The 17,734-nt window shown below is 42.6% G+C and overlaps 1 protein-coding gene across 1 annotated transcript; it reads left to right on the top strand.

Moving 5' to 3' along the window:
- Window positions 1-3,469: 3,469 nt before the first annotated feature.
- Window positions 3,470-16,827, top strand: hcn3 (hyperpolarization activated cyclic nucleotide-gated potassium channel 3; the record flags this gene model as incomplete). Its single annotated transcript, XM_080442579.1, has 7 exons — window positions 3,470-3,618; window positions 10,852-11,284; window positions 12,382-12,543; window positions 12,858-13,076; window positions 14,282-14,428; window positions 15,992-16,232; window positions 16,616-16,827. Exons 1-7 carry the CDS (start codon window positions 3,494-3,496, stop codon window positions 16,825-16,827), a joined length of 1,539 nt encoding a protein of 512 aa, XP_080298705.1. The 5' UTR covers window positions 3,470-3,493.
- Between the last annotated feature and the right edge of the window lie 907 nt (window positions 16,828-17,734).

The following is a 17,734-nucleotide window of genomic DNA, read 5'->3' as shown; positions in this document are numbered from 1 at the left end:
CTACTCCCCTTTTCCCACTTCTCTATGTGCACTCAATGCAGAACAGAAACAGATTTTGATGCAGTCATGACGACTACCAAAACAACACGAAACAACATCAGAATAGAGAAGACAAAACTAAACCAAAAAACATGGCAAAAACATTACGCAAAATGTACATCAATAAAAAAGAAAGAGAAAAAGAAAAAAAGAAAAAGAAAAAAGAAAAAAGAAAAAAGAAAAAAGAAAAAAGAAAAAAGAAAAAAGAAAAAAGAAAAAAGAAAAAATAGCAGCATTTCATTATGAATCTTTAGATCATTCCTGACTCTGGTCCAAACTATGAATGTACTTCTAAGCCATACATTTTCTATATTTTGCTGTGGGATCTTTATAAGGAATGGGAGGAGTTTCTCCATCGCTCTACATTCAGACAGTTCTATAGACCTCCATTTTTCTGTGTCTCCTCATTTAGCCATGTTTCTATTGTCTGTATTTGAGCTTCATAATAATAATTCTGTAAGTTTTTGCCAGTTTAAGTGTTTTCATCTTAACCCTTGGCTTTTTACTGTCCCAAATCAATTTAAGAAGCATTCAATCCCAGCTCCTGAAGGAACAGAAACAGATTTGGTTGTGTTTTATCAACACAAGCTTGCGCTATGAAAGACTAAAAACTATTAAATGCAACCATAAATGCATAATAAATGTAGCAGCTAAGATCCAATTCAGGACACTGACAATAGCAAAGCTGAGGTGAATTGTTGCTCTTTGAAGACTGTAACACACCACCAATTTAAGTGTCAGGTAACTAACTGCACTGCTTAATCATTAAGCAGTGGCATTTTCTGCACCATTAAGCCATAATGGTCTGAAGTAAACTTGTGGGAAGGTTTTTATATGAGGGGGGGGGGGCGGGGGGACATCTTTCACTTTAAAAAAGGAACTCAGTCTGACCACATGGGGAACCTGAAAAATTAGACCGTCTTGGGAAAAAGAGAAGTGAGGAATGATGGCTTTCTATGTGTAAATGGATTTTATACCTTGTATGTCCAATACCGTTCCTTTTTTATTATTATTATTATTTTAAACATGTTATAGTGAAACTAGCCGATCTACAAGGTCACAACGCATTGCATCACATATAGCTTTGTGAGCTTGTAGATCTGTGATTTTCACTACTTTTGTGCGACGCTCTTGTTCTTGTATGATGAAGTCGGGCAATTGTCACATCAAGTTTACACCAGGTATAAAGGAGTGTGGGATATCATCTTGTGCAAGATTCTTTACTTTAATTTATGTGTTTATTCAGACGGGACACCGTAGGTATATTAATGAACAATAACTATCAATGTAAATACACCAGACTTAGCAATGATAATTTTCATCAAAAACACAAAAACAAGCGACAATAGATTACATTACATTACACAAGGAAAACAGAACAGAGATACAAAAACAGAGGTACAAAACAGGTAGAAAGGTGCAAAGTATACCTATTTAAGGCTAAGGCTAACAATTTTTTACTTGACTCATTTGTTATAGGATTAAAAGTGTTTTAGAGAACAAAATATGAGTTCTATATGTTGCAGTTGCATTGAACAAATAATAAGAATAAAATAAAATAAATAACAGTAACACATGTAGGCCTACATAAAGTATAAAGGTACAAGGCACAGTACAAAAAAGGCCAAGGCAGAGGGTGTGAAATAGGCCTACATAGAAATCCAGAGATGAAAATGACTGCCATTTAAAGGTTTGACAAAGTCATTTAAGTAGGAACAGTCTGGACCTTATATGGACCCATGAGGAACACCCTTAAAAAATATGTGTGAAAACATTCAGGCCTATTTTTCTTTCTTTTTTTTCTAAACAAATGTGTTTAATTGGCAAAAAAAAATACATTTTGGCAAATCACCTTGCAGCATTAGACTAGAATTGGCAATTATAAACTCACACTAATGGTGACCTAAGGCAAACTCATCAATTTACCGTCTCAAATGAACCAGTTGTTGTAGTGTTGCTCATTGTTGTTGTAGCTACAAAGGAAGACGACACCTGCACTTCAGGTCTCTAGGTCAATACTGAAACCTGACCGTTTGGGTCAATTATAGGGTCAATTAATATAACAACACTTGGGACACACTGCACACACACACACACACACACACACACACACACACACACACACACACACACACACACACACACACACACTCACACACATAGTGGTGGTCACAAAAACGTTGTTGTTGTTGTTGTTGTTGATAAGCATGTAGTCCATGCATATACGGAAAGTAAATAAATCCCATGGTTTTGCACGCATGCACGCACATGCACGCGCGCACACGCACACACACACACACACACACACACACACACACACACACACACTATGGCTTAGAGTAACTAAGGCTATATTGCTTATACAGCCAGCTGCACATCATTTTAGTTGTATTAATATTTTATATTTTAGCGACATTGTTTTAATTTGTAAATAAAAGTCATAGAACACACAATGATGAATTTAGACTTCATTAAGACCATTGCCACACCTGCAGGTGTTGTTCTCGTTTCCCTGCATGGGCCTAATAGCAGCCAAGTGGCCAGTGCAATCTGACCTGCGCACAGCAATCTTCGAGAGTAGACGAGAGTGTGGCTTTAAAGACGAGGGAATCCCCCAGTTGAGTAATGGTGGCGAGAGGTGAGTGGATGCAGTTATCATGCCAACAAGCCGATTATCCTTCTGAGTCCTCTGTCAATTTATCTGCTCTCATGGGTCGCGTGATCCATCTGGAGACGCTCAGTCCGGCGCCGCGCAACGAGAGCGCAGAGATAGGCTATCCCTCTGTGTCTCAGCAACGAGAGAGCCTCTACTTGGCAAACTTACTTTAACTGGAAGAAAACGGATTTAAAGGATTTGTCTTTAGATATTTTACTTTATTGTATTTAACGCATGGATGAAGTTGGAACTTTTGGAATATTGGAGCCGGACAACATGGAATGTATTTTGCACTAATCCTGAGGAGCATATAGCCTAAATGCAATAGCCTACCAGTAATCAATATAGCCTCAATCAAGTTGAACTGGAAAGTATAGCTATACTACTGTCGCTTTGCTCCGCCAAAGGTGCAAGCCAGGCAGGCTATATTATCTCCAAATGGCCAGTGACAGTCCCCCAAGAAATACAGACAGACAGAAAGGGGCGAAGGGGAGTCCTGGCAATAAACGTAACTGGAGCAACCTCCGCTTCACGGGATGGAGCAGGTCTGGATCCCAGGCCTCGCAGAAGGCAGGCGGGGATGTGACCAAGACGCTGTTGAACTTGGTCCAGACGCACAACGAAGAATACACGGCGGCAGACCCCGACGGGGTGCTGTCGTCGGTCGAATCGGACATAACCAGCACCAATGCCGGGGTTAACGGCAGTGAGGCTGCTGTGGGTAGTTATCTGCCACCGGCGGAGGAAGAAGAGATCCCAGACGACCGGTCCACATTCTTCCAGAGACAGTTTGGCGCCATGCTGCAGCCAGGAGTTAACAAATTCTCATTGCGCCTGTTTGGGAGCCAAAAGGGAGTAGAAATGGAGCAGGCTCGGGTTAAGTCATTTGGAGTATGGATTATCCACCCATATAGTGATTTCAGGTAACCAAGAGATTTGACTAACCCCTGCTCCCTATTCATCAGTTGGTTTGTGAAGAAACTTTCCTTTGCACCACGATCTCATATAGCCTACTGACAGCAGTAAGAAACAAGTGGATGACAATGCTAGAGGTGGGTGGTTAATGAGATTATCCAGTGTTAGTGTTAGTGCCAGGGCCCGGTGAGTTAACTCTCCATAAACCTAGCACAAAAGAGATCCAGTCCTACTCCAACAATCAGTGGAACAGTTAGCAAATGATAACTCTAGTCAGCTCAGATGGTTCCAAGAGTAGCAGCTGTTGTCATGCTCATAAAGAACATGATAAGGCGATGAAAGGATTTGATTAGTGATACAGTGAGTGAGTGAGTGAGTGTACAATATAGAGGACTAGATCATCAGGATTAGCAGTACCCTTGGTGCCTGCATGTCTCTCACCCTCTAAAGCAATAGCAAAGAAATACATTGAACCCAGCATTTCATGACAGCCCCTTTGTGTTACATTTTTGTGCCCAATAATTGCTTGCTTTACTTTGCTTTTAGGAGGATTTATCAGAACACTCATCTCTTTTGGCAACACAGTTTATGGAAGATTTCTTAGATCTAGTTGGCTCAGCTTCTAATAATAGATGGCATCAAATTTAAACTTTTTCAGGCCTAGGCCTATACCGGAAAGAAGGGATAAATCCATGTAGGGATTATTGCACCCCCATAATCTTACTTTATTATATCATAAATACAGAGACAGCTGAGGTGGAGATTACTGCAGGCCTACTTTTCCTTTTATTGAGTTCTCTTTTAAGTGGATGAGAGGAAAAAGCATGTTTTTGCTAATCTTTATTAAAATGCCTTGCTGTTCTGCACTGTATGCAATGGCACCCCGCTGTCTTTAGTGGCTTGTAACAATGGGTTTGCCAGGAAATACTGTAATGCTTAATATCAAAATTTTAAAGGTTGACTTTGTGACCGTTTATTTTGTCTGGGGACTGTAGTCTAACAAGCATTGTTAAACAATAGGCGCTTCTTTGTGAAATAATCGCGTGCCCTTCACTTTTATATCAGCTGGCAAAAACCAGCTTGATCTAATATGAGAGTGACGACACTATCGTCGACTCCCATTGTAAGAATGGAATGCGGAAATGCTCGTTCTATCTCAATGAAGAAGTTCCAATTTGGAACAATAGCCCATAGCGGCGAGATCTAAGCGTGTCATAACTCCCTCTCTATGGGTCTGGCAAAAATGTGCATGGCTATGCAAAAAAAAGGCCTTTTCTGCAAAATGTGAGATCCAAAAAATATTATTTACAGCAGCTGAAGTCCTTGTCATGTCTGTCTGTCTATCAGTCCCTCCTGGTTCACACAACACCACTGACCACTTTCTTAACACGCTGAGGAAGGCTTGACGCCGAAACGCTATTAAATAAAAAGTCCAAAAGGTTTGTTTTTTTAACTGGCAGTCTTGACGGAGGGGGTAAGATGGTCCGGTTGAGGGGGCATCGCCCCCCGTGACGCCGGGCCTGGCTGCAGCTCCGACCAGAGTGTAGAAGAGAGAGTAACGTCACGCTTTGATCTCGCCGCAAAGCAGGCTGCTATGGGCTATAGTTCCAAACATTGGAACTATCTCATTGAGACAGAGTACTTCCGCATTCCATTCTTACAATGGGAGTCAACGCTAGCGTCATAACTCTCTTATACGGCTCTGGCGCCCACATTCTAGCGCTGCTGGGCGCCCTCTGGGCGCCTGCCCACCCTTCACCCCATCCACTTTGCTGCCCCTATACAGCATACTGGGGGTGAAGGTGGGGGGGATCATGCGCTCTGAATCAGGTCCCGGCTTTAATTTGTTCCACCATTGGTACCACCACCACTACTGTACAGTCATGCACGGTGGACAAGCCAGGTTCAGAAAAGCACTATACTGTTGTGCTAAAAAAACACATTAAAGCTTGAAGTTACATTTATTTACAACAAACACATGCCTGTAACTGTGGGGCTTACAAGACTTACTAGATTTTTCTTACAAAAATTCAAAGCATTTGAGACTTCATCGCAAAACACGGAGGCTATACAAGTTAAAGGTAGGGTAAGTTACTTTCTTTGGTTAAAATAAGTGTTAAGTAGCTCTATATTATGATAGTACTCATTGCTATAGAGTGGAGTCTCCATGTCTCTCCATCTCTATACTAAACAGAAATGCATTTTCCAGTCAGGATACAAAATTGATCCAATCAGGATAGAGAACTCAGACAGGATACAGATTAAACAAGTGCAATTGGAAGTGATGACACAAAGAAATGAGCAGACAAAATTGGAACTGGAACACTAAAAATGAAGTTGATAAATGGGTACTCTCTCCTGATTGGCTGAAATCTTCTGTTTATTAAAGAGCTGTAGAGATTGAGCAAACACTCTAGCAATGATATCAGAATATAGAGCTTTAACCTTTTAACAAAACACATTTTGTTTTAACCCAAAAATATCCCTTAACCTACCTTAAATTAAATGCTATTTAGATATATTGATTAGTTAAAACAGACAAAGGGGAACTAAATGACACTACAATACATGACTGCCTGCCTGCGCAGCAAACATTGTGCACGACTTGTCGAATTGTCGCAGTGCACACATGCACGCAACCTAAGAGTTCAGCACCACGGACAGCGCTCATGTAATTTTGGGGCCTGCTTCAAACAATTACATCCCTCTATTCAACCACTTTGTCCACACCATGTTGGTGCAGCTCAGGGTTGCCTGAGTTACTTAACAGAGATATTAGAGCTGTATCATCAGAATAATACAGTATGATGGGCGCTCGGGCGGCGCAGTGGTAAAGTGCCTGATTACCACTGCGGAGGCTGGGGATTCGAATCCACCGCGATGCATCCGGCCTTGTCGGGCATCTACTCTATACTAACACAATTGGCCCGTGTTTGGGGGAGGGAAGCCGGGCTTCATATTTATCACTGCACGTATAGTAGGCCTTCTCCTAAGGGCCGGGGCAGCACCTGTCAGCAGGGAGCGTTGGGCTGGAGGAGTAGGACGGAGGCTCTATGTCCTCCCAGTAGGCCGGTTGAGCCAGTAGGATACAATAGCAGTAGCAATACACAAATGTGTGTGGGGAGGAATTAATTGGGACAACAATTACATTGGAGAGAAAAGGGGGTAAACAGCAATAGCATGTTCTGTACCACAATCCTGCTTATAACCTTTGGTAGGGATAGAGTTTGCACAGTTTGTCTTTTGTTGTACTGACAAGATATTAGAGCAGAATGTTTTGTATTCCACTGAACGTTGACGGGTAATTCGAAGAAAAGCTTGTTCATATGGTGTCCCCGTGTAACACAGAAGGAGAGAGAGAAACTGACACAGAGAGAGACAGGGAATCCCTCAAGTGACTGTAATGTTTGAGTCTATAAGGCAACCTGAACCAGGGTAGTAAGGAAATAGCCAGCACATGTCCTTTTCACGGACACGTTTCAACCTACTGTAATAGGCGTTGTCACAACGCTGAGGAAGATCTATTAGGTTGAAACGCGTCCGTTGTCTCTGTCCATGAGAGGTAAATATAAAACTATGTGAAAAGGGCATTCATTGTGTGCTGGCTATTTCCTTACTTTCATGACATTGTTGACCTTAAGACTTTTATTTAACCTGGAATGTTGCGGGCCTTCTGCTTTGCAGTCATTTCTCTCAACCTGAACCAGGGTACCTATGGTGTCTATCTATATCCAGACATTAGAGACTGTGAACAACTTCATGAAGATCCTTATAGGATGGAAATGTTGCTTGCCAATAAACGTGGGAGCAATTTTGACTGGGCCTTTTGAACGCTACCATTTTAACCTCTATGTATTACTATACGTATGTATGTATAACTAACTATATGTTATATTTCAGAAAACTCTAGAGCCTGTATCTATTCCAATATACATCAGGTGTTGTGGCTGTGGCAGTAATCTCTGGTCTTTCTGACACACTCTAGCTTGGGACACCAGGACTTAAGGGGTCTACATTTTTAATGACAAGAGTTCCTCTGGTAACAGCGACAGGGTTAGGGTCATTTGGAAATGGGTTGTTGGTTGGACAACACACTGGACTTCTGATTGGATGGACTCTTAAGAGCTTGTTTACTTGGTTACTTAATAGTGTAATGTCCAATGATTATATGCCGTTCATTCCTGTTTACTTCACCCTTAAATAATTGGGCAGTGCTTGACCAACAGTGAATAATATATACGTATGCCCATTGGAGAAGTCACTCAATAAAACAAGCGGAATTCAGTAGTAACCCAAAAGTGCCTTAAAATGATGTGGGTGACAACAGTTGGAAAGGAATCACAGACATGCACTTGGTATCTTTCTATTGTCACGTATTACAGAAAATGATGAAGTGCTGTTATAGTGTGGCTCTAGTATGAAGACCTGGGTTTCTATTTTGCACTCTTGATTCAGCCTATTAAGCACTTTAACTCTGGCAGTCCTATTTTGTGCATGTCATTATAGGCAAAAATATTTAACACATTTTCCCCAAATTGTAAAAGAATTGCAGATCTACAAGTTCACAACATCTCGCAACACATGTTGTCAGCTTGTAGTTAAGCTATTTTAGATTTTGTTTTTTAAAGGGCTTAAGTGATTACGTTTTGAAACCAGGTGCTAGACTTGCATACTACCCGGAGGCCACTACTTGCAATAATAAAGCAGTTAAGTGGGATTCACATGCTTGCTAATGGTATAACAATTATATATTACACACAAATTGATAATAGTAATGGGAACAAAACAGTCATCTTCAATATGTACTCTCTTTTCTGTCTCACCAAAATAATACTTTAAAAAAAAAGAAAGAAAAAAAGAACTACAGACTATATCTTGTGATGGGATCTCATCAGCTGTGATGTCCCCTTCCCTACATCCTACTCCACCTACTTCATGCACCCATGCTCAGACCACACCTATCTTTGAACTTGGCTTACCTGTAAAGTTTCATGACTCCATTGTGCGTGGTTGTGACACTATCGTGTTGACAGAATATGTCCACACAGATAGTCAGACAGTCAAAAATACATAATATCAACAACACTGGGAACTTGAACTGGAACACTAAAGATTAAGCTGATAAATGGGTACTCTCTCCTGATTGGCTGACATTTTATAAAAGACCTGGAGAGACAGGGTGACTCCTGTTACTGAGCAAACAATATCAGAATATAGAGCTTTAACCTTTTAACAAAACACATTTTGTTTTAACCGAAAAATCTCACTTATCCTACCATTAATTAAATGCATCATTTAATGTCGTTTGATTAGTTAAAACAGACAAGGGGGGAACTAAATGACACTACAATACATGACTGCCTGCCTGCACAGCAAACATTGGGCACGACAGTGCACATGCACACAACCTAAGAGTTCAGAACCACGGACACCATGGCTTTCATTGTGATCTCATTCTCAAAGCTCAACTACTATACCTGTAAAGTTTCATGACTCTATTGTGTGTGGTTGTGACACTATTGTGTTGACAGAATATGTCCACACAGATAGACAGACTGTGACACACACACACACACACACACACACACACACACACACGCACACACACACACACACACACACACACACACACACACACACACACACACACACACACACACACACACACACACACACACACACACACACACACACACACACACACACACACACACACACACACACACACACACACACACACACACACACACACACACACACACACACACACACTGGTTAAAGAGAATTAAACAAGTTCTAGGATCTGTCTTGTTTCAACCTCTACTGAGCTGATAGCTATCTAGGAAATTCCCCTAATTCTTGGTATTTACTTCACAAGTCGTGGTACATTTACCCATAGCACTTTCAACGCAAAGGCAGGGTTTGATTTGCTGGGTGGATGGAAGGGATCCATCTACAGTATCTGCTTTTGGTCAGACTGAAATAAATAAATGAATAAGTAAGTAAGTAAGTAAGTAAGTATACGTAAGTAAGTAAGTAAGTAAGTAAGTAAGTAAGTAAGTAAGTAAGTAAGTAAGTAAGTAAGTAAGTAAGTAAGTAAGTAAGTAAGTAAATAAATAAATAAGGGGCATCAGGTTGAAAGTGATTAATGAATGTATTGATTGATTGACTTCTTTATTGACATATTTGTATGTGCAAGTAAAAAAACACGTGCATACAATAGTCAAAAGGATAAACACATTGTGGTCCTTTCATAGATGGTACAATACACAACAGTAATATACAGTAAAAGTGATATATCTATTCTAGATGATGTTACAATTAGGGCATATAGTTATGAATAGGTCCTGCTATCACTCAGCCATCTTTTGTGTGAAGATTTAAAATTGTCCTTTGAGACCATGGATTTAAGACTTTTAGGAGCCCATTTCACATGACTGCTGCTGAGTATAAGAATGTGCTCTTGCCCTTACAGCTGTTAAATTGGCATGGTACAAAGTCTGTAGAGCTCCATCTGGTGTTATACCTATGGGTGTCCCTGACCTTCACAAAATAGTTGACTAGCTACTTGGGTCATTGTTCCCAATCCTGTGAACCATACACATTTTCATGTGAGAAACTCTCCTCGACTCGAAGCCACTTTAGGCTTGGGCAGAGAGAAGATGAGTTCTGGGATGTAGTTTAAGGATTAATCTAATCATTTTGTTTTGAGTGGTCTGCAGCTTTGTTTGAGGATATTTGGGGTGCTAGAATACCAGGAAGTGCAGGCATAGTCAAAATGACATTGTACTGGTGCTGATGATAGTATTTTCAGGGCTCTTTGATCTACCTGAGCCGAGACTCAAGAAATGTAACTTTTTGATTTACTTTTGCTGTGACTTTTAATGCCGTGTTCTCTCTCGATAATTTGCTGTATATATAATATGCAACCTAAATATGTGACTGCCTCTCTGTCTGTGACTTCATAGTTGCCTACCACCACTCTGAGTCCAGTACGGTTGCAGACAAGAGCACGCGACGCGATGTACATGTACTGTACTGTAGATGGATGCAGAGGACTGAGATGCACTCAGTGCCGATCTAAAATCAGATTCATTTGCAAGAAAATTTTTCAGGGGTGGAGAAAATATGCATAGAATAACTGAATTTGAGGTACGACACAAGCGCTAGGGGGTGGCAATTGCCATCCCCTGGGACCCCAAATGATGCCCCTGCCAACCTCCAACCCCTGTGCTGTGTAGGTTCTACTGGGACTTAGTGATGCTCCTGCTGATGATGTGCAACCTGATAATCCTGCCGTGGGGCATCACCTTCTTTGAGGACCAGAACACCCTGCCGTGGATCTCCTTCAATGTCATCTCCGACACACTTTTCCTGATGGACCTGGTGTTCAACTTCCGTACGGGCGTCCTCGAGGAGGACAGCAGCCACATCATCCTGGACCCCAAGTTGATCCGCCGGGAATACCTGCGCACCTGGTTCCTGGTAGACTTCATCTCCTCCATCCCCGTCGACTACATCTTCCTCATTGTGGACCTTGAGTCTCGGCTGGATGCCACCGACGTGTACCGCACGGCCCGCGCCCTCCGCATCGTGCGCTTCACCAAGATCCTCAGCCTGCTGCGGCTCCTGCGACTCTCCCGTCTCATCCGCTACATCCACCAATGGGAGGAGGTGAGCAGGGCGAAGGGGAGATGGGGAGGTGCAGCAGTGTAACAGAGGCTCAGCAGCCAGACTGCAGGGACTGTAACTAGACTCTGTCAATACATTTATAACAGACACATAGAGAGAGAGACACACACACACACACACACACACACACACACACACACACACACACACCCCCCCCACACACACACACACACACACACACACACACACACACACACACACACACACACACACACACACACACACACACACACACACACACACACACACACACACACACACAGAGGAGAGAGAGAGAGAGAGAGAGAGAGAGAGAGAGAGAGAGAGAGAGAGAGAGAGAGAGAGAGAGAGAGAGAGAGAGAGAGAGAGAGAGAGAGAGAGAATGGAGAGAGAGAGAATGGAGAGAGAGAATGGAGAGAGAGAGAATGGAGAGAGAGAGAGAATGGAGAATGGAGAATGGAGAGAGAGAGAATGGAGAGAGAGAGAGAGAGAGAGAGAGAGAGAGAGAGAGAATGGAGAGAGAGATAATGGAGAGAGAGAGATAGAGAATGGAGAGAGAGAGAAAAAGTTATTATGTTTTAATTATAATGGAAAACTGGTAAATAATCATTGCCAAGGACAGCATTTAAATTGCAGTACAAATAAAATGTTACATTACAGTACAAAATGAATTGCACCTTACAAAAATCATTACAAATCACAGTAATCCAAAAGAATAACCTAAGAATAATGTCATTATTATCCTCTATTTCCACTAGTGGGGAGGAGATGTATTGAGGAGTTTGATTGGAGTAGATTAAGATTATAGTAAAGAATGGCCGTATTGAACTTGATGGCAGAATAGTGATTTGTTATGTAACAAACAATAAATAAAAGACATCGCAGATTGCAGTGCAAAGCACAGCACAGGACGATTACAGCACAAGCACATACACTATACTCACACAGAAAGAGGAAGAATGACAGATGGGGAGGAGGGAGGGAGATGAAAATAGAGATTTAGAGAGTGCATAGGATTGATTATTCTAAACAAGCAAAGTAATTTGCCACTCGACTTAATCCCAGACTGACGTCTCATTTGTCCTGCATGTCTCGGTCAGATTTTCCATATGACCTATGACCTGGCCAGTGCCGTGGTGCGTATAGTCAACCTGATTGGCATGATGCTGCTGCTGTGTCACTGGGATGGATGTATGGCCTTCATGGTACCCATGCTGCAGGACTTCCCTCCAGACTGCTGGGTCGCAAAGAACAACATGGTGGTGAGTAGGGTGTCAGTGACATCACTATGAACCTGAAGCCTGGACACACGAGAGGTTGAATTATGTGAGGATCTCTCTTATTCCCAGTTGCCAAGAAAACCAAGTGCTTTTCATTCAGTGAGACCGTACTTAATATTTAATCTTTATTTTTCCTCAAAAATGTTCTCCATTTTTATCTAACTCTTTTATCTAACTCTTTTTGTCATTTTACATTTTGAATCAATAATTTTACCTTCCTTTCGATCTCACATGTTCATCTCTTTCCTTTTTTCTGCCAGTCATCTCACTTCCCTTCTTTTACTTGTGTTTTTCAGAACTCCACATGGCACATCCAGTATTCCTATGCCCTGTTCATGGCCATGAGCCACATGCTGTGCATAGGATACGGTGCCCAAGCCCCAGAAGGATTGAGTGATGTTTGGGTAACCATAGTTAGTATGATTGTGGGGGCCACCTGTTATGCCATGTTCCTTGGCCATGCTACAACCCTGGTCCAATCCTTGGATGCATCACGTCGTCAGTATCAGGATAAGGTATTCATTCTGTACTAGGTTTCATAGCAACTAACAGAATTGCATCGAAGTTTGCTGCTGATACACGAGGGATGCTTCCTGTAGTTTCAGAATAAAAAATAACATTGTTGACCTTGCCCTTATGACCTTGACCTTTGACCTTTTCAACCCTTTCAATGTCACTTCTGATCATTGCCACCATATTTCATGGATTTTTGCCATTCCTTTTGACCCGTTTCGTAAGCAGAGGTAACAAAACATACATCAATCAAATACCATAAAATATGCCAATGAATGACACAACAATGATCCAGGTACATATTCCAAACATTTGGACCTATACATGCTGCTTTACCAGTTCAGTTGCTTTAACAGTACTGTACCTTACCAGCAATGTCACATGGGCTAAAATGTGCTAAAGGCCCAGGGTTTATGTTTTTTGCATTATAGCTTTAATCGTATAGGTCTGTTGTGTTTGTGCCTTATGCGCAGGATTGACTTGGTTTGACCCTTTACAACAGGGATATAGGCAAATGGCCTTACCTTGTTTTGGTCAAGGTAAGGCCATTCTCACTGCTCCCTAATGCCCATTACAAATTAATTTGTTAACACATGCTACATGTTGACACCATGTGTGTTATACAAGAGTTAATTAAACACATGCACACGGGGTGCAAACCCTGTCCACACCAACATCAACCCTGCCAGCACCAATGGTACAGGAGATAGAGCAGCAATGTGGGAGCCATAAAGTACGGGTTAGATCCCTGCTATATCATTTCTAAGTCTCTCTGTCTTTGAGTAGCACACTTGGACGCCTTTGATCATGACAAAAAGTTAATCATCTCTTTGGGGGGAGCCTGCAAAGCATTCTCTCCAAGTTTCATAATAATCTGCCCATACGTTCTCAAAGTTATCTTGCTAACGAACAAACCCACTTACACACAAACCAACAGACTGGACCAATTACAATTCCCCTGCCAGACATTGCTGCAGAACACCTGACCTTGAAAACAAAGTTTAGCATTTTCTAAAGAACTGAAAGTAATCTAAGTTATTGGTTATCAGAAAGTGAGCACTGTTTTATTAATCTGAAATTGCATATTTTGTTAATACACACTGTACAGTACATAAGTCAGTTAAGCCTTAATTATACTTACATATAGATCACCAGTGCGCAACTATAAATTAAGCATTAACCATGTGTTTCACACAATTGTTTTCAGTATAAGCAGGTGGAGCAGTACATGTCATTCCACAAGCTGCCAGCTGACATGAGACAGAGGATTCATGACTACTATGAGCACCGCTTCCAAGGCAAAATGTTTGATGAGGACAGTATCCTTGGAGAGCTCAGCGACCCACTGAAAGAGGTCTTTTACCCTTCAAAGCTATGGTTTCAAATGTCACGCACGCACGCATGCACGCACGCACACTTGCACGCACACATGCACACTCACACGCACGCACACACGCACGCACACACACACACACACACACACACACACACACACACACACACACACACACACACACACACACACACACACACACACACACACACACTAGAGATCGGGTTGCACACACCAGCCTGATCTCCAGAGATTACCGTAACATTGCACGGAACGAGTGCACTTCATTCCGTGGATAGCCGCCTCGGAACTCCCGAATTGCGTGCATATGTACGGCGAGTCCCACGGTGGGCGTAACCAGTCGCAACCCGGGAAAACCCGGAAGCAGAGCAGTCCCCACAAAAAAAATTACGATTCTGTGCCTATCGGTACATAACTCAAACGGCGCTGAGTAGGCACAGGCGAACGTCCCACCGTTCAGGACGGCAACTCGGTCGCCTTAGCTCCCTCGGTGGTCCTTCACGGGGTGACAGTTCGCCTGTGACTGCGCGCCTCCGAAATGGTTTTGTCACAAAGGGAGCGCCGTACATATGCACGCAATTCTGGAGTTCCGAGGCGGCTATCCACGGAATGAAGTGCACTCGTTCCGTGCAATGTTACGGTAATCTCTGGAGATCGGGTTGCACACACACACACACACACACACACACACACACACACACACACACACACACACACACACACACACACACACACACACACACACACACACACACACACACACACACACACACACCACTCTCATTCTAGTGGTTACATTATGCTGCACACGTTATAAAATGACAGACGAATGCCTTGTCTCCATTAGATACAGTCTAGTTGGGGTGAAAGACCACCATCTCGCATTGTCATTTGTTTTCTTGGTTGACAGAACAAAATAAAGATCATTTGATTTGATTTATAACTGTTCTGCCACTTGTGTAATTTTCAAGCTGTAATATCACACTGCTAGCTTTTCAAACAAAACATTAGCCAAAACTCATGTACAGCAGAAGTTTCATTTAGTTTCCTAGCTCTTGCTTGGCTTGATTGTAAAGACGCTGGGTAAAACTTGCTACATCAGAGGCAAACCCTGGCCAGGTGAGATAAGACAGTACAGGTGATGTGTCATTAGCTTAGGTGTTAGGGAAGCAGACCTGTGTCTGTTTTAACTTAAAACCTTTAAAGACCAGACTAGACCAGCTGTGTGTGTGTGTGTGTGTGTGTGTGTGTGTGTGTGTGTGTGTGTGTGTGTGTGTGTGTGTGTGTGTGTGTGTGTGTGTGTGTGTGTGTGTGTGTGTGTGTGTGTGTGTGTGTGTGTGTGTGCGCGTGCGTACGTGCGTGCGTGTGTGTGTGTGTGTGTGTGTGAATACCTTTATGTATATGGTTTGTAAAGATGACATGCTTACTGCTATATAGCTGTTCACTGGCCAGCAGTAGAAGACAGTGGTGGTACAGTGTTAAGCCAACATTTTCTGGATGGATGAAGATTTCTAACCTGACATTGCTTCTAAATGCATCCTGTCTTCCCTTTCTCATCATTAGGAGATAGTCAGCTTCAACTGCCGTGGGCTGGTGGCCAACATGCCACTGTTTGCCAACACCGACCCTCATTTTGTGACAGTGATTCTCACCAAGCTGCAGTTTGAAGTCTTTCAACCTTTGGATATAATCATACGAGAAGGAACCCTGGGCCGTAAAATGTACTTTATCCAACATGGCTGTGTGACTGTCGTGACGCGTGGAGCAGTGGATCTAAAGCTCAGCGATGGATCCTACTTTGGGGGTAAGTAGTCCGCCTCCAACAACAGCCGTAACTGGAGGCATTATGTTTCCATGTTGTCCGTCCGTTCGTACAATTGTACCAACGTTGTAAACATGATAACGGTATCTCAAGAACCCTTTGAGGGAATGTCATCACATTTGGCACAAACATCCACTTCGACATTAGTAGGTGGTCAAAGGTCAAAGATCAATGTGACTGTGACCTCACAAAACATGTTAATTCAATTCCTTCAAAGTCTTCATTCACTACATATACTATATAAGTCCTATGTACATAGGTCAGTTGAGCCTAAACTATTAAGATTCCCCTGGCAGATTGCTCTGTATACCATGTATACGGTAGATCTCCTTCCATACAATGACTGTCTTCTCTCTGTGGTACAGAGATATGCCTGCTAACCCAAGGAAGGCGAACAGCCAGTGTGAAAGCAGAAACCTACTGCCGCCTGTACTCCCTGAGCGTGGACAGCTTCAATGAGGTTCTGGAGGAGCATCCGTTGATACGAAGGGCATTTGAGAGTGTGGCCGTGGACCGCCTGGACCGGTGTCCAGCACGACGCAAATCCAGCATTGTCCCCCTCATCATCCATCAATGAGGATGGACAGACAGAACAGTGGCGAACACCTAGTAAACAGTTTCCAAGGCTGTGTCCACTGCATGGGAATCCCTCTTCTCTGCACTGGGTTCTTTATCATGTTCTTTTCATTAAAAAGAGAATATGCTGATGTGCATTGCCGACAGTCATTAAAGTCCTTTACTTTTCTTTTGTTAAGGCTCTGAGCGCCATAGGAAAGATGTTCAAATATGTGTAACTTTTAGCATAAAAATACTGCTTTCTACAGTTGCTTCACTAATGACATAGCCTATAGCAACGGTAGTATCAGAACCAGCTCTGTTTAGCACAACACCTAAATACAAGTTTTTGGTGGATGTCTTAAGCCTGATTTATACTTTGTTGCACGACAGAGCATAAATTAGGCATCATGTTGTTCACTAGTAAAAGTTCACACCTCTACGGATGATTTAAATGATTTACTGATATGTGAATGGAATGCAAATGTAGGTGAGGTGAGGAACCAAGGGAAGTACGAGACTTAGGGTGGGGGTGAAGTCTCTGTTGTGGGCAGTCACTGCGGCTCCTTTCGGCCTCCACCTGTGTTCCTAGAGAGAGGGATGAGGGTGAGAGGAATGGGGGAGAGAGTGAGGTATAGAGAGCGAGAAGGACTGGGTAGAGAGTGAAGGGTATTGCGACAGGGACTGGGTAGAATGGTATGGGTGGGGGGTGGGGGGGAAGACAGGTATTTATGCTGTGGTTATTGCAAACAGGTGTCTGAGAGATGTAGAGGGTGGTCTTAACTCCTGAACTTGAGTTGTCAACTTCATTTTGTCACATTTTGAATGCCTAAGCTAACGCGTATTTCATTGTACGGCCGTGCCGCAAATATCAGATTTTCAGCGGATAAAAGGCACTGCGTCGAAAATCCGTTTTTTGTTATGGTTTC

The sequence above is a fragment of the Gymnoscopelus braueri genome (assembly GCF_963280865.1).
Source record: "Gymnoscopelus braueri genome assembly, chromosome: 11".
Taxonomy (NCBI): Eukaryota; Metazoa; Chordata; class Actinopteri; order Myctophiformes; family Myctophidae; genus Gymnoscopelus; species Gymnoscopelus braueri.
The sequence above is the reverse complement of the archived record's forward strand: the minus strand, read 5'-3'. Positions and strand labels throughout refer to the sequence as shown.